This window comes from Caloenas nicobarica, chromosome 8, assembly GCF_036013445.1.
Source record: "Caloenas nicobarica isolate bCalNic1 chromosome 8, bCalNic1.hap1, whole genome shotgun sequence".
Classification (NCBI taxonomy): domain Eukaryota; kingdom Metazoa; phylum Chordata; class Aves; order Columbiformes; family Columbidae; genus Caloenas; species Caloenas nicobarica.
In genome coordinates, this window is record NC_088252.1 from 13606522 (window position 1) to 13630342 (window position 23821).

General features: G+C 36.0%; 1 protein-coding gene across 2 annotated transcripts in view; it reads left to right on the forward strand.

The window, feature by feature from the left end:
* The window catches only part of U2SURP (U2 snRNP associated SURP domain containing), a 46313-nt gene that overhangs the window by 16944 nt on the left and 5548 nt on the right, over positions 1-23821 (forward strand). Inside the window, exons 8-24 of one of the 2 annotated variants that reach the window (XM_065640055.1) lie at positions 330-424; positions 516-551; positions 658-740; positions 1221-1386; positions 2482-2693; positions 3637-3680; positions 6955-7059; positions 8134-8200; positions 8288-8451; positions 9584-9746; positions 10256-10335; positions 11386-11473; positions 12824-12946; positions 14303-14459; positions 14791-14886; positions 15469-15535; positions 16523-16685. In XM_065640055.1, the coding sequence (XP_065496127.1) occupies positions 330-424; positions 516-551; positions 658-740; positions 1221-1386; positions 2482-2693; positions 3637-3680; positions 6955-7059; positions 8134-8200; positions 8288-8451; positions 9584-9746; positions 10256-10335; positions 11386-11473; positions 12824-12946; positions 14303-14459; positions 14791-14886; positions 15469-15535; positions 16523-16685 (1909 nt within the window). Of the gene's footprint in view, positions 1-329; positions 425-515; positions 552-657; positions 741-1220; positions 1387-2481; positions 2694-3636; positions 3681-6954; positions 7060-8133; positions 8201-8287; positions 8452-9583; positions 9747-10255; positions 10336-11385; positions 11474-12823; positions 12947-14302; positions 14460-14790; positions 14887-15468; positions 15536-16522; positions 16686-23821 lie in introns of those variants that run through there. The other variant, XM_065640056.1, reaches the window with a different exon arrangement.

A 23821-nucleotide genomic window follows, 5' to 3' on the forward strand; every position in this document is an offset into this window, starting at 1 on the left:
TTCTGGCAGTTGGATGTAGAATTTGGGTCGCTTTTTCAGAGCACAGTTCTTATTTCTGGTCTTGTAAACCACGTCTCAAACTAAGTCAATTCTGTTTGAGATTCAAACACCCTGACAGCACGAATGAGGAAGCATGCAGCTAGAGTAATGCTGGGAGATATATCCCAGTTGATTAAATAGAAATTTGAACACACTGGCAATTTGAAATTTTTAACAAGTCCATTGTTTAATATTAAAATTCTCATATTTCTAATGTTAATTGAAAATTTTAGAATAAAAAAACCTCAAAATAGTATGAAGTTGTTACTTACGTTAAGCTTGTTTTGCAGGATACAAGAGGAACGTGATGAAAGACATAAAACAAAAGGTAGATTGAGTCGTTTTGAACCACCCCAGTCAGATTCAGATGGCCAGCGTCGTTCAAGTGAGTAGATGCTGGTTTTTTATGTTTGTTTGGGTTACAAAATTTGCAGACTAAACTATATATATGTATTTTTTTTCTTCTATTTATTCAGTGGATGCTCCTTCAAGAAGAAACAGATCATCTGGTGGTAATATAGATTCTTTTCTCATGCAATATAATATTGTCACTTAAATGTGTAGCAAGTATTATGACTTTTTTCTTGTTGCCTTTTTTTTTTCTCTCCATGATTGTAGTTCTGGATGATTATGCCCCAGGGTCACATGATGTTGGAGATCCAAGCACAACAAATTTATATCTTGGAAACATCAATCCTCAAGTAAGTTTGGAGCCAAGGAGTAAAGTGCAGTGTTGGTATGTTTGGGTCCAGCTGAATTGTTTTCCAGTGGCAATTTCCCCCCCCCCGCCACTTTTTTTTTAAACCATACACACATGTTTAAACACACATACTAGGTACAACTGATGACCGTGTTCATTTGAATAAATGCTCTGTACATGATGCTGCGAAAGTTAAGGTTTAGACTACCAATTACTAGAAGCAAAAATGCTCAGTTAAAATTATTTTTCCATGGATAGCTCTGTGCAAGGTGGATCGTATCTCAAAAATTTGAGCATGCTCAGTTTAAAATGCAATTTAAAAAAATTGTTATTTTTGCAGTGGATCGCATTGAGGGAGGTATCAGTGAAGTGTTGTTTTTCAAGAAACTAAAAAAATTAAAATCTTGACATTTGGAAATAATATGAATGAGTATCTTAGAAATACAGTAGCAAGATGCTAATTTTTACCCTTTTTATGCAGATGAATGAAGAGATGTTATGTCAAGAATTTGGACGCTTTGGACCATTAGCAAGTGTTAAAATTATGTGGCCAAGAACGGATGAAGAAAGAGCAAGAGAAAGAAATTGTGGCTTTGTTGCCTTTATGAACAGGAGAGATGCTGAAAGAGCATTAAAGAATTTAAATGGTAAACAGGTTTCTCAGTTTGGAATTGTAATTATCATTGAGGAATAACTGTAAGCATATCTTCAAGTTGTTTAATCAGGCTAGTGGTAGATGTGCTGTAACTCCAGTAGACACCACACTGGCAGTGCTTTTGGTTTGCGCTGTTTTACTGTCAGCTGAATGTCATCAAACTACAGCTACCCCAGGGCTGGGAGCAGTGCTGGCTTTTGCTGTGGGTAAAGATGTGAAATTTCGGACTGTTCTGAAAATGTGAGCAAGAGATAATGTTTGGTAATCTCTTCTCTTTAAACAGACTATTTTAAGAAGGAAACTATTAGTTCTAGTAGTTCTAGTGTATTTTTTTTTGTGGGTAAATTTTAACTAGTGCACAGTATATAATCAATAATTGGTTATAAATATATTATTTTCAATAATGGCTAAATTCCTAATACTGAAGAGATAACTGTACTACACCAGACATGTAATTTTGCATATGCACTATCTTGTCTATCTTTAATTTGAAAAAAAAGAAAAAAAAATCTTACATAGTGAAGAAAGCTATGTCCTCAAAGTTCAGGAAGAGCCTGAAAATCAAAAATCAGCATCCTCGACAAAAATAATAGAAAGTGAAAGGTTATCCTTGCATCACTTACTCAAAATGGTCCTTTACTAAGGACTGTTAGTAAGTAGGCTTACAATATGTAGAAGTCTAATTGGTTATTACGTTTGGATTGACTAGCAGAATTTGGAATTTCTTATTATGAACAAAACATTTTGAAGAATTGAAGTGCAGGAATAATGTCATTTAAAAATTACTCTGTTAATTCTGATGTGCTGTATATCAAAAGTTTTATATTTTTTTTCCCCCCAGCAATTCAAGTAGTTGTAGTCACCTGAAAATGTACATTGGGGAAGATGAATAAAATATGTCGTGTAATAGGCTTTAATTTGCACATCATGTAGTCTGATAGATGTGATACGTTAATCAGCAATGTAAGCAAAAAGTACATGGTGGCAGGCAAACCTAAATGCTATACTGGCATGGAGAAATGTTGAGCGATGCAGAACCAATTTGTAACAGAATGGTGGTTTTGGTTTTTTTGTGTCGTTTTTTCAGGCAAGATGATCATGTCGTTTGAAATGAAGCTAGGCTGGGGCAAAGCCGTACCTATACCACCACATCCAATATACATTCCGCCTTCTATGATGGAGCACACCCTTCCGCCTCCTCCGTCAGGACTGCCTTTTAATGCCCAGCCTAGAGAGAGATTGAAGAATCCTAATGCTCCAATGTTACCGCCACCAAAAAACAAGGAAGATTTTGAGAAGGTAACTTACAGTACCCTGGGCCATATCGCACTGTTAAATGCTACATCTGTGACAGTATTTCAATGGCTCCATGTATTTGCATTGCTCAGGCTGACTTTGGCAGCCCTTAGTGTACAAACTCCCTGGCTCCTTGCTGTAGCCCAAGGGAACCTACCTAATTCCTGAAGTTCTGTTTCATGTCGTTGTTAGGGTACAGTATATCGGGTCTTGATTTATTTTAGTGCTGCTTCCAATCTGGCTATCATTTTCCCCCTCCAGGCTCCCTGGATTTTTTTCTCCTACGTCCCCCCCTTTTGTTGGCTGCCATATTGCAGTATCTAAATTGTTTCCTTTAGAGAAAATACTACATTTTAATTTGGGTAGCATTATTTTTTTACACTAGAGGAGTTGATATATTTTGTGTAGAAGCTAATTAATCTGGACATTGAGTAAGTATTTTATGCTACTTATGGAGTCAGTTTTCAAACTCTTTTTCTGCAATATTAGCTGTTTAAAAGGGTAAGTATCTTGTAATCACAAACCAACTTGATTTACATTTGTAAGAATTTGTTGATTCTTTGAATGACACTTAAATATTAGGGCTATTTTTGTAAGACTTGGGAATAAAGTAATACCAACTTGATCCAAGTCAAATAGTTTAGAATCTTTTCATAAATTTAAGAAGCTCTTTCTTAATGATATTCAGCGTAGTACCTATTCAGTGCATCAATGTACATTCTGACAGGAATGTTCTGATACTTTGCAATTAGTGAACCTTTATGGTTCACTGACACAACCATTTGCATTTTGTGTAATTGCTTAGTTGTAACTTCACAGCAGTGATTGCCTGCAAAACTTGTGATAGATGTGTAGTATTTTCATTGCATATGTATATTTTTGCTTGTTACTTGTTAACAATACTCACATATTCTATGTTTATTATCTGATGTGACTTCATATACAGACTCTGTCGCAAGCCATAGTCAAAGTGGTTATCCCAACAGAAAGGTACATGTTTTTCTTTATTATTACTGATCTAAATATAGAAAATTTCCACTTCGGAATTTTAAAGAAAAATGGTGATGTTGAGGAAAAGGTAATGGCTTGACTGAGCAATGGTTCTTTCATGACGCTTGAGAGAAATGTGTGTGTTTTATAGTCTTCTTATCCTTTCTTATCTTAATAACCCTTTTTACTGAGGATAGATTTAAGTAATTATCTTTTGCATTGAACTTGAGCACTAGTTTCAGCGTAATGAAGTCACCTGGTGAATGCTAGGGTGAAGTTGCTCAGCTTAGACACTGTGTAAGTCCTGACGTAAACCTCCGAGTACTTCACAGCTGGGATGCAGCTGTCTCTAGTGTAGTGCTGTGGGGTTGTTTGTGTTTTTAAAATTATTATTCTTATTTGTACAGTTTGTAACCAATTCAGTTAAAAATTGGTTTTGATTTCTGTGTGTGGGGTTGGTTTTTTTGTGGGGGGCTTTTTTTGTTGTTTGTTTGGTTTTTAATGTGCAACAGTTAGTTATTTTGGTTGCGGAAAAAGGTAGTTCTCTATTACAAGGATATTTTTTACATTCTGGTCCCAATCAGTGCTCTTACCTTCACACTAGTATAGGTACACTCTTGCTCAGTTAAGCTAAAACCTTTTCCCAAACATAGGAACACAACACTGTTTTAAAAGTAAATAAGCACAAAAGACTACCAAATTCTCTTTGACATTGGCCTTGGTGAGCAACACCAGCTGAACTGTCTGCGGCAGCGGGGGACCAGGAAAACATCATGGGATGGATTGGGAAAGTATACAGTTTTTGACCAGACATTGGTACGATCGGCTCCAATAAATGTGGTTTTATTATAACTGAAAAACTTTTTTTGTTGGCCAACTTAAGCTAAATGGCATTTTAAAATAATGCACTTAAAACTGTCATCTTTTTTACTACACTTTTAATTGTCACAAAGTCCCTTTTTCCTTTTTTTTTTGCGTGTGTGTGGGGGGGAAGTCATAGTGAAACTAGTCATAGTAGTAGATAAATTTGTCAGTAGATGCTCAAGTGCACTAGTATTTTTGATGGAATTTTAGGACAGTACAATTTTTGTTTGGTAGAGACATTAATAATTAGGGTGACCAGGAGGAGTCTTGATTTGAGAAACATGGAGTAGCGGAACAAGTACTTGTAAAACTGCGCAGTGCATGCAGAGCAATTAACTTTCAGAGAAAATTGTGTTTCCATTTTATTTACTGTAGCATTTTGAAAGCTTGTAGGATAAGAAAAGCTCATGTTAATTGAATTGTATTTGAAAATACTTTTAATTTTTCTTTCCTGGTGACTTCCAAAGATGCTAATGACAGCTGCTAAGACTATTATACAGTGCATCACATTGTGCAAAAAATTTGCTTGATTTCAGTGGGTAATACATTTAATTCTCCTTTGTTTGAAAATTTTCAATACCAGTTTTTAACATCTCTTGCTTCTTAGCATTTACTAAGCAGAAGACCTTGAATATACACGATCAAATTTTTTCTGAGAAATTCATTTTCAAGTAGTCATGTCTTGTATACTGAAATGCGTGGAACACCCTCTTTCACATATAGAATGTACTGAATCTTTTCCTACATCTGAGGTCTTTCCAAAGTGGGTGTTCAAGCATAAGCTGCTCTTATGCAACTTTATTTTACTTGATGAAAGAAAAATTCAATTAAAACCAATGGCATTGTTCTGCAGGAAGCCAGAAATGATCACATTGAGCTTGCCTTAAAATAAATGGACGGCGTAATATCTCAGAGGCTTGAAAGCTAATTGCAAATTATTTTCATACCGATGTTTTCAAATACAGTTCATATAAGAACAATCTTGCTATTTAGACTTTCAGAACACTACATTAAATAAAATGGCTACGATATTATTGTGAATATGTCCTCTTTACAATGTTTCTGGGATTATAAAAAGCAAACAAGAAAACTGAGCTGTAGGTAGCTGTGGGCTTTTTTGTGTAATATTTGAGGCAAATGTAGATTTAATGCTAGCTGGTATAAACCAGAACATTTTCTCAGTTTGCAAATGGCAGGGGCAGGTTTTTATTACTGTTTTTAAGTTGAATTTTTTTTGTCTGCATTATAGCTGTGGCAGATCATTGAATAGTCATGGTAGAAAATTATCACCTCACTAAGAAGAAAATTCCGTAGCTTTTCAATGTAACAGTTTTTGAACTTAAATCTTTACAAAATTGCTGAAAGGAAATCTAATGAGATCCATGTAAAGAACCGATATCCATTTGTTAGATCTAAGAAAATAAATTTTAAAATGTAAAAATCTGTATTTTTGTTTGCATCACATTCAAAGGACACGGGCTGTGAAGCTTTTGATATATGTAGGTAATTTATATTTGAAAATTCAGGATCCTGTTTCCAAAAAAACTCCCAAGAGATTGGAAACCAAAGATCACTATTTTTTACAAGCTTAGATGACTGTCTCCTGTTAGCAAGCTTATAAGTGGCTTTGCATTTTCAGATTTGGCTTGAAAAACATGCACTTCACATCTGCTTCTTGCCTGTCTCAGGATGTAGTGCTGAATGAAATGAATACAGATTTTTAATTTTTTTTTAAATTGTGATTTGGTTCATTTGAGTGTATGAAGGAGGAAACATTGGATGGTATGACACAAAATGATGGACACTTTTGTTCTATGCCTGTAGTTGAGTCTTGACTAAAAAGAGGTTCTCTAAATTTAATAAAACTGTTGCCTGTTTTGGCATCCAGAAGGCTATTTTGCTTTTCCTTTCATACTTGAATAGTTTGAAAGATGAGTGCAGTTTCTGTTGAATAGTCAAAATATGTGTGTTTAATTTGGGGCATAATATTCAGCCACTTGCTTGTCTGTAGAACTTTAGCTGACACTTTGGTCTTAGTTCTAGGCAATTTAGATGAGGGCTTAGTTTTTGATAGTTAGTTGTACTTTGGTGTTCTGTTGCCTATTTTTAAGTATAAAGACTATTAAGCTTCTGCTAAGCAAGAGATGGTTGTAGGCTAAGCCGTGGAAATTCAGGAATGAGGTCTCCTCTTAAATTCTTACTCCACCACTCCTAGGCATGTCGTTATTTTAGAATGCCCGTGTCTATGGTGCAAGGCTATAATATGTTCCATGTTACCTTATCTTTTATACCGTTTTCTTAACAAGGCAGCAAAATAATCTCCTGCACAGTTGTAGTGTCTTAGGTGGAGTGTAGTTTTATATAGTGTTAGGTCTGAATCAATTTTTCTTTAACTGTGTTGTTGTTGTAGGAATTTGCTCGCTTTGATACATCGAATGATAGAGTTTGTGGTACGGGAAGGGCCTATGTTTGAAGCCATGATCATGAACCGAGAAATCAACAATCCAATGTTCAGGTGCTTATTACTTTGCTTCAATTTGAAATAGTGCTAAGTATTTTCACTGCTGCTAATATTTTGCATTTTACAATTGTACAAATACTGATGGTATCTTTTTACTAAGACTGCACTTTTATTCCAGTTGTTACTAGTGTGTACGTGTTAAAAAAATACTATATACCCACTATAAAATACATTTGTATGTATATAAAAATAGATAATAGATAAATCAAGTAACATTTAATATATACTTTTCTGAGGGATTCAAAGTCATCAGTGGAAGCAGTAGCATACATTTAAAAAAAAAAAAAAAGAAAAAAAAATTCCCCCCTCCAAACAGGCCATCTCAATATAAAGTCCAGCCTTCCTGGAGCCTAATTTCTAACCTTTAACAAGAGCTGGGAGTAATTTTTCTTTGATGTCAGTAGGAATAAGGATTAGATTTTAGCTGACATAATGAAGTTGTGAGAATTTCTAGCTCTTGTCATTAATGGAATAAAAAAGGAACCAGGGAAATACTCAATGAACTTTTAAAAATGTATCACTTGCAGTAAGGTTAAGTGCTTCATTTTGATTTTTATGTCCAAATTGAGAAAATATGCAGGTGAAAATATCCTGCCCATTAAAAATGGGCTGCTGGTCCCCCGGCCCTCTCCCATCTTGTCATAGCTCTGACTGACAATTTACTGGTGGAAAACTTGGAGTCATTTAGATCTGAGCAACCCAGGTGTGTACCTGTGAGTTCCTGCACCACTTGCGTGGAGATTGCAGTTGCCCCCATAGTGATTCTTTGCACTGATGATTCTTCTGCTTTACGGCGGGGCTGCACAGTTGTTCTTGTTCTGCTTCTAACTTCTGAGAGATGTGGCGCCTTGTGCCGCTCTGCTCTCTGCTTTGTGGGTTGGATGTGTATGTGCGTGGAGCAGTTGCTCGTTCTGCACAGTGGTGCCGGACATGTACATGATTTTAGCTGTCTTGAGTTCACTCGGTAGGTGACGTGGGATTCTGAACAGGATTTTGTTATATTTTTTTGTTAATTCATTTAAATAATTTGTAATATGCTTTGTGCCTCTTCTTTGCTCTCTGGTTTAGGTTTTTATTTGAAAACCAGACTCCAGCCCATGTGTATTATAGATGGAAGCTTTATTCAATTCTTCAGGCAAGTAGAATTTTAGTGACAATTCATAACTTGAAGCATAATGAAAGAAAAAACCACCAAAATAAAAATACCTTGGTTTCTTTGTAGGGAGATGCTCCAACCAAGTGGAGGACAGAAGACTTCCGTATGTTCAAAAATGGATCATTCTGGAGGCCACCACCACTGAATCCGTACTTGCATGGGATGTCAGAAGAGCAAGAAACGGAAGCGTTTGTGGAGGAACCGAACAAGAAGGGTGCACTTAAGGAGGAGTATGAACTTCTATCAATTTATAGTCCTGTTTTAACTGCTAATCTGCTTATTCTTCTCCTGTCGTGTTTTTGTGGTTATAATACGTCATCCTTAAAATGTTATCATGCTTGTCATAGTATTACTTAGAAACTCTTAACCTCAGCACTTTTCAGTTAGTCTTTTTTTGATGATACTTGTTGCTAAATATGTTGGGGATTTGTTTAATTTGTCATCATTGAACAATGAGTCTTTTCATTCCAGTTGTTACTAACCATTTAGTTGAAGGGGATTGGGAAGATGAGTTTTTTGCCATTTTCTGTTCCTGTCTGCTGGTGGGGATATATAGCACCTTTCTCAGCATGGTTAACATCTCATAATAACTAAACAGTTATTATGATTTTAAACTTACTGATGCTGTTCATCAGAAATTAAAATTGGGGGCAGTTGGTAATAAGCAGGAAGAGACAGATCGTGAGTGTTCTTTGCTGTGAATTCCAGGTGTGGTAGGGATGGCTATGGCAGTAGAAATACATAAATTATTTTCTTAATTTTGCTATTATTGTTCCAACTGTGTGCTTAGCAGGGGGATTTTTTTCTTGTTTTATTCTTTTCATTGTAGTTATGATACCAGTCATGGTTCTGGAGATTTTAAGTACATAATTTATTTCTTACATCTTTTTGAAAGGCTCAAAAAGTTGCTATTTTGATAGTGTTATGTTCTCCATGTATGGAGGTCAGCGAAAACATGAAATAATTGCTTCATATTAGCTTTCTTAATTCTAATGTTTCTTATTCCACAGCAGAAATTAGTTGCATGCTTTAGATTTAGCCATTTTGATTTAGGCTTAAACTAAATCTAGAAAGATATTTACTTTGCCAGAGGTACTGATCTGCTTCATTAAGTGTTTCTGTTATTTTTCATTGGTTTCTATATGTAGTCAGACTTGAGTGGGAATTTTTTGCACTTTGTTTATTTATATAATGTGGATGCATATGTCCATGAGTCACTGAAAAAACTCTGGCAACATAATGTAAAAATATTTAAAATTGCTTTTGTCCTGAAGGTGGAAAAATCAGAAACATCATTAAAGGGAAATTCCCCAAAGTATTATTAATTTTATAGTGAAAGTATTACAATTCCTGACATTTCAGACAGAGGGACAAATTAGAGGAGATTCTGCGTGGATTAACACCCCGGAAGAATGATATTGGTGATGCAATGGTTTTCTGTCTAAATAATGCGGAAGCTGCTGAAGAAATTGTGGACTGCATTACAGAATCATTGTCCATTCTGAAGACCCCTCTACCTAAGAAGGTGTGGAGATTTTCTATAATCTTGTATTTTGGGGGAAGAGCTCACTTAGCAGCCTGTGCATATAGTTTACAAGCATTATTTCACAAGTTTCAGATGGCATTGAGGTTTTGTATGAAAACGTGAGCTTGAATTTAAGGATGCATTTTTCCTGTGGGATTTTGTTATATATTTTTATTCTTTCTGAACCTGCTTTTGAGCAATGTTCTGCCTTACTGTGAAGCTGAAAACAGCAGGATAGTCTGTTCAAACAAGGAAATAAAAATTGGAATACCCTGATCTGTCCTTTGTACTACTGTGTAATATCATGTTACAGTGGCTATCACATTGTAGCATAACACTGGGCTAATTGCCTCTTAGCATGTTTATTAACAATGTGGCGGTTGTGTTACGCTTAGTTCTAATTTGATACTTCTAGATAGTTTGTCTTATATTCTTTCTGGAAAAATGCATATATTTTAAGGATAATTTAAACTCTAGAGTTAGCTTAATTTAAACATTCTCTATTGCAGATTGCACGATTATATCTAGTGTCGGATGTGTTATACAACTCTTCAGCCAAAGTTGCCAATGCTTCCTACTATAGAAAATTGTAAGTGTAATATTTTAGGTTATTGATGATTAAAAAAAAAAATCCTTATATTCAGTTTTGTACATCTCTGCGTGCATGTGGTTGTAGAGAAATTCACACTTTTCTGTGAGGATACTGTTACAACACTGATATTTATGTCTCTTTTCATGAAAATGTATAAGATGTAGCATGTTAGTGCGTAGGATGGATTACTTTGTAATGCAGAAAGAAGTATATATGCCTTATGCAAGGGACCATTTTACATGGAACCTCAGAGAGGTGAGAATAACTCATGAGCCTCTTTACAGAAAGAGGCTCTGTAAATAATATTCAAGGTACAGTATAGCTAATAATCCATGTGAAGTTGTCATTTTTTTTTTAATTAAAATATGTTTTTCTAGTTCTTCATCAAGTTTAGAGAACTCAGAAGGAGATTATGTACTTTATTTCTAGGGTGCTGAGCAGAATTTAGGAAAAATATTGAAGGGAAAGTGTCTTTGTCCTAGTTAGATGTGTGATTGTGTCTGTGTCCTGGAGTCTCTCTAAAGTTACGGTGGCATGATGGGGAATATTCAGCATGTTACAAAACTCTAGTGATTGCACATGATGTTTCTCATTGCAGTGTGTCTTTGCTGTGCCAGTTTATTTTTTGCATGTTGATTGAAGCTCAAGAGAAGCTAGGCAGCTGTTACTGTGCTGTCATGGAGGGCCTCATTGAGTAAATTAGAATGGAAACATAACTAAGAATTTTTTTAAAATACAAACTGAATTTTGAGACAATTATTCTGTTGTATGTAAGGTTGTAAAACTCCTTTTATCCTCCTCCAGTCTTTCCAGGCTGTATAAAGAGACGGCAGCAGATGTGAAGATCTCCCTTCACAGTTCTGTTGCTGTCCAAGGTGATTTAACATGTAGTAATCATATTTGCTTTATAGTTCAGTTCATGGCTACTATAGGGATCAGAACCTTGTGCTTTTGAGTCCTGTGTCCCAGGTATTTTCATGAATTATGTATGTCCAGAAAGCATACGTTGCAAAGTTTAACTAAAGAAATGTATATGTTTAATTCTAGTTTTGAAACAAAATTATGTCAGATATTCTCTGATCTCAATGCTACTTACCGTACAATACAAGGCCATTTACAGTCTGAAAATTTCAAGGTATGTATTTTATTGTTATTTACATGACATAGAAGTCGAATAAATAGATGATCCTGCACAAGAGATTGCATACTATGATAGGTGGTTTAAACATCAAGCTTCCTAATTAAGCCTTTTTTTAAAAACAAACCTTAGTTTTTCTGTCTTGCAAAGATAGCCTTGAAATTAAGGAAGAAAATGAGCATCCAGCAGCTGAGGTGTGCTGGTAGATGTACAGCTGTGGAGTTGAGAGGTTATCTGTTGAGTACTTGAATTGCAAACAAGGCCTTCAAGCTTTTGGATTATTGTTGGACCACCTATATTTCAGTTTCAAAAATAAATTTGATCTCCTCAGTGTGAAAAGAAACTGCTGAACATAACCACATAAAGTTACTTTTTAACATTTTGGTGATAATTAGGCTTCATTTTTTGAGGTCTAATAAGCTGGCTGACCATGGGTAGTTGAGAGTGATTTTTGAGTTAAAGGGCTGGGCTTCTCAGCATTCTCATGCTCAGCCTGGCTTTTCTTCTGTTTAAAACAAGAGTGTCAAACTCATTTTCACTGGCGGCCACATCAGCCTCTTGGTTGCTGTCAAAGGGCCAAATGTAATTTTAGACTGTATAAATGTAGGAGTAGTTTAAAAGATGTCTCTACATTTTTTTCTTCTTTTATTTTAAAGCAGAATCTTTAAATACAAAGGTTACAGTATAGTTAGTTTTTCCGTATTAAGGTCTTTATCCTGGCTGTCCTACCTTCTCTGCTCCCAGTAGCTCTAGACTGAGAATCAGTTTTAGTTATCTGCTATTTTTAAACTGTTTATTCCATTATATGGTAAAAACGGGCAGTAGACTTTTTTTTTTTATAGCTACTTCTCCAGCTACATTTAATGTGTCAAGCTTGAGCTGAAGGCCTATCATTTCAAATATACTTCTACCAAAAAGTAAAAGTGGGAAGATAATTTCACCTAAATAATATGAGTAAGCCCATGTTAATTTTAGTTACTCTATTTTAGAAAGGGAAAGATACTTGCTGTTACATTTAGTAGAGACACCTGCTTTGAACACGTGGGCAAAATAAAATTTACCGTTGGGATAGGAATTGTGTACAGCTGAAATTGATAATATAACAGGAATTTAAAGGGAAAATGAAACTAAATGATTTTTTTTTTTTTTTTTTTAAAAAAAGTACTTCCTATATACATAGTTTTGTAAAATTACTAGTCTCACCCAGCATGGTAACATTGTAATATACTCTATTATGGAACTACTTAGGAGTAGCTGTCTACAGTAGCAGTTCTCTGTGGTGTATTTCCGATCACTTAAAATTTCTTAATACAAATATTTTAGCATTTTTTTTCCTATTGCTTCTAGCAACGGGTAATGACATGCTTCCGAGCATGGGAGGACTGGGCCATCTATCCAGAACCATTTCTCATCAAACTACAGAATATTTTCTTGGGGCTTGTAAATATCATGGAAGATAAAGAAACAGAGGTGAGTGACCATGGCAGTGGTGGCAGCAGATGGTCAGGACATATGTGTAAATACAAAATAGGGCTGGCAAGCATTATTTTCATATCTCTGTTAGGGTGAATAAACCTTTTTTTCCTCCGAATCATTGCTCCTAAATACAGGTGTAACAGATATTTTCAGATGCAAATACTGTTTAATCTGCTTATGCATTTATTGCTTGTAAATCAGGTGCTGTGATGCGATTAAATTGTGAAACCCTTTCAGAGCGAGGAGTAGTGCGGAGTAATAGGTATTTCCTTTGTATTGGAAAGACTCTGTAGTATGTGTCTGTGAGTTTTGAGTTAGAATTTCAGGCATTAGTTTTAATTTCTAAGCATTCTAGGTAGCTTGACATCTGGTTATCTGAATTGTCCAGTTCTTTTTGTGTGTGTCACGCTTGGATGCAGTAGAGCCATCTGAGCTTGCTTCGAGAGGAAGGTTGTGATAGGTGATTTACACTGGTGATATTCTACTTGGACCTTTGCTGTGTTGTATTAGAGCAGTAATTTGCAAACTTTCTAGTGCTACAGCATTTATCTTGGCTTGGTCTGGGTTTTTTTAGTGAGTTTTAGTTATTGCATAATGACACATATAAATTGTTATTCAATATTTTGAAGCTCCATGCTTAAAATTTCTAGAATGCCATTAGCACTGAGTGAACGTGTACTGATCTGTTTACAGTTACGTATAAATATTGTTTAAGAGAATCAAGACAGTGAATGCTAATAAATGGATGTATGTTTAGGATAACTTCAATTTGTAACTCTGTGAAAACATGCCTTTCGGAACAGCAGGAGGGAGACCTGCAGTAGAACTGGAAGGTTAGCTGCTTTCCCTTGGCAGCAGAGCAGGGCGAGCGGGCACATATAAGGACAGTGCCTGTACCTAACAAGTTAGAATATGTAGGTGTATTTATTGCTTATGTGTGTTCCTCAAATTTGTATTAATGCTAAATAGTTGATTTCTGTCAGTTGTTCAGGTTACTGGTTCTCAGGGAATCTTTCATGTCTAGTGAGTATAATTTATCTGTCTGTAATTGGCTCATTTCGAGCTAAACCTCAGCTTAATATCTCTTTTTTTTGAATATAGTTATTGCAAAGCTTCCAGTACATTGTGGACAAATTCCAAGTTCTTGCTTATAATTTTTTGTAGGAGGATATTGTCATATTTTTCCTCTGCAATAAGCAATTGTACTAGGTAGCAAAAATTGGTAAAGTTGAGTTTTTTGGATATTAGGTATTTTTAAAACTATTCCTTTAAAGATGAGTGAATCAATAATTGGAGAAGTAAAGAAAAGCAATGTAATTTGTTATTGAAATAATTATTATTTGCTTTCAGGAAGTACCAGATGATCTCGATGGTGCTCCCATTGAGGAAGAGCTTGATGGTGCTCCGCTAGAAGATGTGGATGGAATTCCGATTGATGCTGCTCCTATTGATGATCTGGATGGAGTCCCAATTAAATCGCTGGATGACGATCTTGATGGAGTTCCTTGTACGAAATGTTTCAACTTTACTTTCAGTTTGAATCTCTAATTTTTGATGATGTAGCATGTAGCTTTGCAAAATGTTGAATTGATTCATTTCAATTTGTTCTCAGAAGAACTAATTTAAAAACTGCTTTTAAATTGTTAGCGCTTCAGGGACACAGTAGGTGTCTTCTGGTGTTACACACATCAGGTTCCAAATCCCAATTTCTTTTCTTTGCAAATAATAAAATGGTATGATGTGCTTCAGTATTTAAATCGGGTTGGTATATTATGATTTTTCATTTGAACTTTTGAAGAGCTTTGGAAATGATTTCTCTGTGTCTCTTTCTCTAACAGTGGATACAGCCGAAGACCCAAAAAAGAATGAGCCAATATTTAAAGTTGCCCCTTCAAAGTGGGAAGCAGTGGATGAATCTGAACTGGAAGCTCAGGGTTAGTTTTCAAAGTATATATTAAAATAAAACACTTCCCTAAAGTAACCCAGAAGCTTGAAGTCACCTGTTTCATGATTATATTAAATTGATTTGTTTAAAAGTGTTACTATGATTTCTGTAATAATACGGTAAGATTTTAAATTGTAACTTCTTTTTTTGGCTATAACTCCAGTGAAGGAAAGAATGTATTCTGGTTTTGTTGTTTTACTTCAATAACCTACCAACCTTTAAAAACAATTTCCAGTTCATTAAGAATAAATATTGAAAAAAAATCTGGGTATGTGGTTGGTAGTCTTTCTAAATGTTTGTTTGGAGGATAAGATTTTATGAACTGACAAATATTTGGCTGCTTTTGAAGGATTTAGTGAAACATGAAATGCAGTGTAGGTGAATAGCTCTGTAAATAGTAAATATTTGGATAATGTGCATTTTTGAGTACTCCTATGAAATAGAAAGTCTGTATTAAGTTCTAGATGTTGCTAAATATTATCACATTGTAATCTTTATATCTACCAATACTACTTTTCAGGTTAAGCGGTAACTTTTTCTGTTGTTACAATTATCTTATTGTCTCTTCTAGCTGTTACTACTTCTAAGTGGGAGCTTTTTGACCAACATGAAGAATCTGAGGAGGAAGAAATTCAAAAGTAAATACTTTTTCATTCTGATGAAAACATATACATTTTCTGCCTCTAAGGTTGAGTGTCTGTGGAACTCCCTATAAAAGATATATTTATTGTAAGAGCAGAATAAAAATGAAATTTTGAGAGTAAGAAAATAAGAAAATGGAGAAAAAAATGGGTTCTTAGTACAGCGTGCTTCCAGCCCTCATAGCTATTTTCTAACATGATAAATTGCACCTTTTGGTAGAGTTGTTAACCATAATCTTTAAATTGATGCTGATTTGATAACTTAATGTCAAATAGTAAGAGCTCAGGTGGTATTTTACAGTTTAGAAATCTTGATGTCAGATATGTATGAATGTATCTAAACCTCTGCCTTTTCCTTTTGAGACAAACACAGTGGATACTGTTCTGATGTAGATGTTTCTTTGGAGGCTCATAGACTCCATGGCATCTGTTGGTTTTGGGCAGTCTTTTACTTTGTCCTTTAGGCGATTGGGATTGTCTGTTAGTAATGCTGTAAATATCTTACTGCATCGTATGTAGTACGGCAGCACTCTAGTGGCCAGTCTGGGAATATAATTTTGAATATCTGCCAGGTCTCAGGTTTGTCTCCAAAATGCGAAAGTGCAGTAAATTTTATTCTTTTATAAAACTTACTGTATCTGAAAAGCTCAACTACAGCTCTTAAAGAGATTTTGATGAGGTAGGGGACTTGTTTTATAGCAGAGTTAGATATGGATTTGGTGACTGTAAATTTCAAGAATTCTTCTCCATGCTGTGTATATGAAAAGTATGTATCATCTGAGTAAGAAAACCTAATGATTTAAGTAAATGAAAATATTAAGTTACCTGTCTCACAAATGGAGACTGTTTTGTAGTTGCAGACTTTTACATATCATCTTAATAGATTTCAAATCATAGAAACTTAAGTTGGAGAGGTAGTAAATTTTGTAACAGATAATTGTCTTAAATATATATATTGGTTAATTCTTCATGTTTTCTGTAAAGTCAAGAAGAAGAAAGTGAAGATGAGGAAGACACTCAGAGTTCTAAGTCAGAAGAGCAACATATGTATTCCAATCCCATTAAAGAAGAAATGCCCGAATCTAAGTCATCAGTCAAATATTCAGAAATGAGTGAAGAAAAGCGTGCCAAACTCCGAGAGATAGAGGTCAGTATGTGGTGTTCTGTGCTACCCTTCAGTATCTTTCCAATCCTCCCAGCCCTGAGTTCTCTACATATAATAGGGAGTTATTTTTACTGAAATAATTATAGTCCTATTATATAGGGTTTTTTTCAGTCCAGTGTATTTTTATAGAGGTATGTTTGTTTACAGCCTTGCTTTGCCTTGTTTTTGCTTTCAAAATAATGCAGGAAGAAATGAAAAATTGAGTTGGGGGATGTTACATGGTGAGGATTATTCTTCTCTTTCAGAGTGCTTATTCAGTACCGCTGGTAGCCTTAGATTTCTTGGGTTCCTCTACACTTCCCTCCTCTTGGCAAGCGGGAGTGACTTTTGGATGTGGCCGTAGTCCTATGCCTGCCTTGTTCTCTCTGTCTCTTGCCTTGAAGTGTCTGTATTTTATTGCATTTAGAAGTTGCTCCTTTCACTGTGTCAGCCATCAAATGAAGTAGATGCAACAAAACTGAGTGGTCCTAGAAATCAGGCATTTTAACTGGAAATGTACATGCAGTGTATAGGGCTCACTCGTTCTTTGATCCTTTCTCCAAGCGTAGGTGTTAGAGCTGATGAGCACACATTCTGATGTCTTCATGCTGGTTTCTGAGCTTGTGGTTGACTGAGATGGTAACTGTAACTTGAGTTTAGCATGAGCTGGCAGCAAAGCCTTTCTGTCACACAGTGCAATGCAAAAATTTAAAATTGCATGCAACTTTCCAGCTTGTATTCATTATTAAAACTCATGATATGTTGAATACTGAAATTCTTGTATCTTCTGTTCAGTGCATTAAAATGATAATAAGAAATGCTAAACTACTTGTTGCAGTTGTAGCATCTCCAAGTGACACATTATAATTCGGGTAATATTTTGAAGGTGGAATTGTGGCTGCCTCTCCATTTATGCTATAATGTATTGGTTAGCTAAAATCAGACATAGCAAAGGTCCATAATATTCTTTTAAGATGTACAAGCAATAATATTTTAAAATGTCACAACTGTTGTTTCTCCCAAATATGTTAGTTTAATAATTCAGATTATTAAAATTAATGGACTGTAACTAAGCAGTTAGAAACCTCTTGCTTTGTGTAGTAGTTTGAGTTCACGATACATACCCATTTGAAGTGAGTAAATTCTGAATTTGAGAAGAGCTAAATGGGATTTATGTCTGACTTGACTCATGATGGCAGTAGTTCTGTAGCATATATTTGATGTTAGACTAACTGAAGTACAAGTGAAACCAGTTTTCATTTTTCTGTAATAATGATTGTAGCGGTTACAGAAAGGGCTCCTTTCAGACTGAGTATCTGTTTTATAGATGTGATCCTGGCAGTCATGGAGGCAAATTAGGAAGTTATTTACTTTAACCATTGTCAATTTTACACTGCACGAGTGTTGTAAGGTGTTTCCTAAATGTATCCCATCTGTAACAGTTTTAGGTGGTAAATATTTGAGGAATCTTTATTCCTTGTGGTAACTAAATTACCATCTCAGTTTCAGACTTTTGGAGTCACCAGAAAAGGATTGTAATTTTTTTCATTTTCAGAGTATTTCAGACACTATATAGAAGTACTTAAAATGTAAAATTTCTTCTCAAGTCTGTCATCAACAGGAAAGTACTCCCTGTACTACTTTAAAGCATTCATGCTCAAAGTTTCTTCTTAGTATGTACCCAGTCCCTGCCAAGGAACACATCCATTATTAAATTTGAGGGGAGGAACTGAGGAAAAACAAACAAAGAAACAAAAAAACAACACAACAAAAAAACCCAACAGTTACCAGCTTTAACAATTATGCCATCTAATATACACTGTTAAAAATGTCCTGTAAAATCTTTGGCAAAAAAAAAAAGGCAAAGTCTGATTGTCGGTTTACACAGTGACTACCAGGGAAGCTGAAACACATTTTTTTTAATGCATTTTTTTTTAAATCCATGCATGCAAACAACAACTCTTTCTCTTGGCACACTTAGTAGTCAGCTGGGAGAAGAAAGTGCAGTAAGAAACAAACTTTGGCCACAGCCATGTGACCGGAAGGCAGGTTATTAACGCCTCGTTCGCCTGCCCCCATACCCTTGCTAACCTTGCTGAAGTTTGAATTCTTTCTGGAACTTAGCAAGAGCAGAGCTTTTTTGTAACACCAAAGAACAGTGACTTCTTTATTGTTCTTTTTTAAGTGTGGAAAGATTAGTGCTTTGCTTTTCATTGTAACTCAGATCTCAGAATGGTCTTTACAGTGCTGTGCACGTGTATCTTCTTTTTCCCTGCCCCAGGGACATATAAAAGAAATGTGTGTACCTCTTTGTAAAGAGACCTCAGTGCTATGAAGTGTTAGAAAAATGGGAATTTTATGTTGCCTAAATTGTTCATTAAGCTTTTTGTCTTCAAAGTATACAAAAACTGGTAGACAAAATGAAGCAGCATTGTCCTCTGTGTGTTCTGGATTTCAAGGCCCTGTATACCTTTGTCAAGAAATTGAAATTCCATACAATTTCCATTCTTTCCTTCTCAGATTGTGGTGCTTAGTATGCAGAATACTCACTGTTATGTATTTGTTCATCAAGTCATAGGGGATATCTGAGGCTTGTAACCATCACTAAAACAATATAACACTTTGGTCTTTATAGTCTGTGGAGGTTTCTGTACCTTGCTGATTTGTGGCCACTGCAAAATGGCAACAAGATATCCAATTAAATATCTTACTCATTGTGGCTTAATAATAACAGGTGAGACAAATCTGCTCTTGCTTGACCAATAGTTCTGTTATTTATAGTAGTTGTTCCTTAGAAGATAATAACTAAATTCAGCAGATTCTGGTCTATTTTTGAATCTACTTTTGTTTTACACAAAGAAAAAAGCGAGGAATTGCTTAGCTCCAAGACACGTGGCATCCCACAAGTGTGGCGGAGCATGCCAGATGTGTGTTACCACTGAAGAGGTATTTCACATGTGTACACCAGTGTCGCTGTCATCTGTTGTTGATAACACCATAGCTGCAGAAATTCCACTGCTCATAGACTCACTGGAAAACTCAGGCTTTCAAAGAAATACTTTGCTTTTGGCAAAGTCTGGACTTGTTGCAGTGAGGCTGTTTTAAGAAAAACGGAAACACTTTGGTTTGCTTGGATGTCTATCCTGTCTGTAATCAGTCTATATTTGAATGCAATTACATATTGAACAGAAATTCCTATCTTTCATCAAGCATCTGGCGATACCTTCCTAGTTAGTCCTAGTATGTAGTATGCAGCTAATTTACCTCAAATAAGTTGTGTTTAAACCTGGCTGCTTAGGTTCTGACCTGTGTAAATGTGGAGTAACCTTTTTCTCCTCCCCCCTGCCCCCCGCGAAGACCACTGTGTGTGGACTCAGTATCAGCAGAAATTTAGAAAACCAAGAACAGGTTTAGAAAATAGATTCATTTTGAGCAAGGGAGACTACCCACAGCAACACTTACTTGTGTCAAAATGCAAAAAGCTATGGGCAGGGCTTCAGTTTGCATCAGTCTGTGGTTTCCATGAACCATCATAGCAAGATTTTGCTCTTGTCTGTAGCTTGCTGCTTACTGGTTAGTCTGTAATCAAGACCTCAACTTCTAGGAATGGCTGAATCTTTTAAACTCTCAACTGAGACGGGGAAATTTCAAGATGAGAACCAATAGACAAGAGGCATGTTGTAGAGCTGTTTATCTTGAACTTATGAGAGATATGTCCTCATAGTTAGTGAAAAATATGGTCCATGCATTGGAGTGTTTAGTAGAGATTGTTCATGGGAACTCCAATGATATTGGACAGTTCTGCATTGCAGTCTCTGAAAATCTCTGAAGTTTCTCTGCCCTGGGAGAGTGTTGTGTCTTAAGAATTAGTATTGCAAAGTTTTGGCACAGGGTTTTGAAAAATTTTCCCCATCTATATTACCACATGTATTAATGACTCCAGAGGTAGTCTAGATACAACATATCTACTCCTAAGGATGAACAGGTTTAATAGGTCTTGTCTGTTGGATGGGAATAATTAACCAATGCAATGAGGATATATTAGTTCTTTCTAAAGGCAAGTTTATGAAGTGGAATGCTTAGAAAATTAATCACTAGATGCTTAAGCAGATTTAAGCCTAAGTTTTAAGGATCTCTTTCTCCTGATGGTGTATCTGGAACTGCATGATAGGGGTATAAACATCATATATTCTACATGAAGAGATCAATAGAGTGTTCACTATGGCAAATATGCTATGAATGGTAACATGGTGAAGGGAGACAGCCAAACATGTAAGTTTATATAGTAATTCTGAGCAGTAGAATTCTTTAGAGAATTCTTTCCTGGGCTTTGGGACCTAAGTAATTCCTTTTCTTTTAAAACGTAGTTACAGTGGTGATGTTTTGGAGCAAGTAGCAAAAGCTGTTATACATGATGGCATAGGATGAGCGGATCTCACTGCTCACCTCTGCCGAAAGCAAATATCCTGATCCTACCTGTGAGCTCTGGCACTTGCTCTTTCTTCCCCTGAGCCAATACATCTCACAAATGCAGGGAAAAAGATATTGAAGGCGAGGAGTGGGATTCTGTTGGATTAGTGGATTGATCTGGCTTGTGGAAGGCTCAGCCAAGCACAGCAGCTGCTGAAAGGGCAGGTGGAGGGGAACCCCTTGCTTGGACTGCAGGAGCGGGGAAGGAAGGTGGAAGAGAATGGTCTTTCTGTAATGAGCTATTGATATCATCTTGGCATTCTGTAACACTTAATCTCCTTTTTGAGGGGATGTACTAAAGCTGATTTCGTCTACCCACAGCATCTTTCTAAAAGCAGCCAGTTTTCATGGGTTCAAAGGGTGGCACAGGAGTATGCAGAAGAGAGATCTGCTCATGATTGGTGTGTAAAAGACCACAGCTGTCTCAGGAGATCATATGGTGACAACGTAGCTGGAGCCTGGGGGGGTGTTGAGGCAATGGTTAGTGTACAGGCTTTCCTATGGCACTCTCCTCCTCTAGGCACGTGCTTATGACCACCTTTCCCCCACCTCTGCCCACAGTTATTGGAAAGGTGACATGCAAAGAGTGTCTCTTGGCATTTTACATTTCATGCCAGCGGTGGGTTGTGTGACATGCATGAAACAGGCTGCTAGAAGTTCAGCTTTTCTTTGCATCCAGATTAGTTTATTAAGTCAAGTAAAGCCTGTTGATCAGTTTCCTAGTTTTCCTTAATTTCTTTGGGCTATAGACTTGTGGTTCCTTGCGTTTGAAATATGGTTGAACAGAGATAGTGTCACAACTTTGTTGGCTAAAAATGTCAAGAAGTGAAAATGAAATCTTGTGAGGATGCGGTGGGTTTTTTCTTTTTTTTTTTTTTTTTTTCTGGTGGTTATTTGTTTGCTTTTTAAATTATCTGGTTGATTTAACTCAGAAAACAAAGTAGAAGTTTTGTGAGCGTTATGGGCATGTTCATACCTTCTAGATCAGCTCAGCCTACTCTTTACTTCCTTTGTTCAGAATGAGCTATGCAAGCAGCTAATGGCCTTGGAGTTTACACGATGGTAGAGAATGCAATCTTGATTTCTTACCAGAACAGGTGGTGCAGGGAGACACTTAATACATGGTTCCAAGAGGTATTCCTGCTTTTGAAACTTCTGCATTTGAAGCGGGGATGGAGGCATGTAAAAAAATGCCTTTATAGAAGGTGGGGTGGTATGTGACAGTTGATGTCAGTTTTCCATTGGCTGCTATTTAATTGCCCGAATTATAAGCAAAAATAGAAAATGCTGAAGCACAGATAGAACGTACTCTGTAAATGAAGGAAGTAAGCAGAACATTTGTCAGAAACTTACCGTGGTACAAGATAGCAGAGTTGTTCCACTGTGTTTGAGAATAAAATGAAAAATACGTTGTTGGCATAAGCTCTGTAAATGAAGGGGAAGTGGATCCTGTTCAGAGTAGTGCTTATCCCTGCCTGGGTTTTATATTTCTTAACACATTTGTTCTTGTGATTAGTTTGGTTTTGTGAGCAAAATGCTCAGTCAGTAATTGGAAGGGCTGATTACAATACATGGTATCTTCATATCCAGTCTGGCTTCTTACTTTTGAGAAGGAAGAAAAAACTTGAGGGTTTGATTTTTGTGCCTGCTTCATAATTAGGGAATTGAGGACCTGGAGAATAGGAATCCTGTCAGATAATCAAAATGAATGCAGTTGCAAAGTCTTTTCCTCTGAGTGTTTTCAGTGTGGAAGAGTTAAATATTTCTCAAGAGAAAAATGTTTTGTGTGTTCGCTAAAAATGAAACCTCAAGCACTGGAGAAATCTACTTGTATATAGGACTGCGTAGGTCGTTATTAAAACAGGAAATAAAAAGGGGTCAGAGCATAAGCATTTGGAAGAGGACTGACAAATACAACATGACTTCTTACCAAGCTCTTCCACACCACCCTGAAAAAGAGACACCTCCTCATACAAAAAAGTTGAAGGGTTGTTTGTAAAAGGCCATGGCAGTAAGGATAAAGAATTGACAAATCTTAAGAGATGTGAGTGAAGTTTTATAATGAGAATCAACTTAGAGAAAGATTTTAGTTTCTCTAGACAGAAAAAATACCCACGTGCAAAAATTCTGACATTTGCTTAACTTTGTGACTCAGTTGAGGATATTGTTGTGGTACATTTAGTGTTACATTTAGCAGCGCTAGTGAGCTGAATTTCATTGCTAAGCTTGATAGTACATGAAAGAGTATTATGTTAGTAAAAACAAATTACTTCAAATCATCCAGTTTGTGCAAACATCCCTGAAGAGGAGATGCATTTGTTTTATGTCCTAATTATTTCAGTAATTTGATTTTAATATTTGGGGTTGAATGGAAAAAAGTCAGTTTCTGAAGTAAAACTTGGGGTAGGCAAGAGAAGTTGAAACAGCATATTAAGACACCTGCAGCAAATGATCTCATTTTAAAGAAAAAAAATGGATAATGATCTGAGAAATACAAGGGTTCAATGTTCTAATGATGGAAACAGAATTTAGTAGAATAACAGACAAAAATCCCTTTATTTTTAGTTCTTAACATGTCTGTAAACAACTGCAGGTGCCTGGAGACAAGTATGCGGTTTTGTTGCTTTGATCCAGTTTAAATAAAGTTAGTGTCTTTTTGTGCACAAATT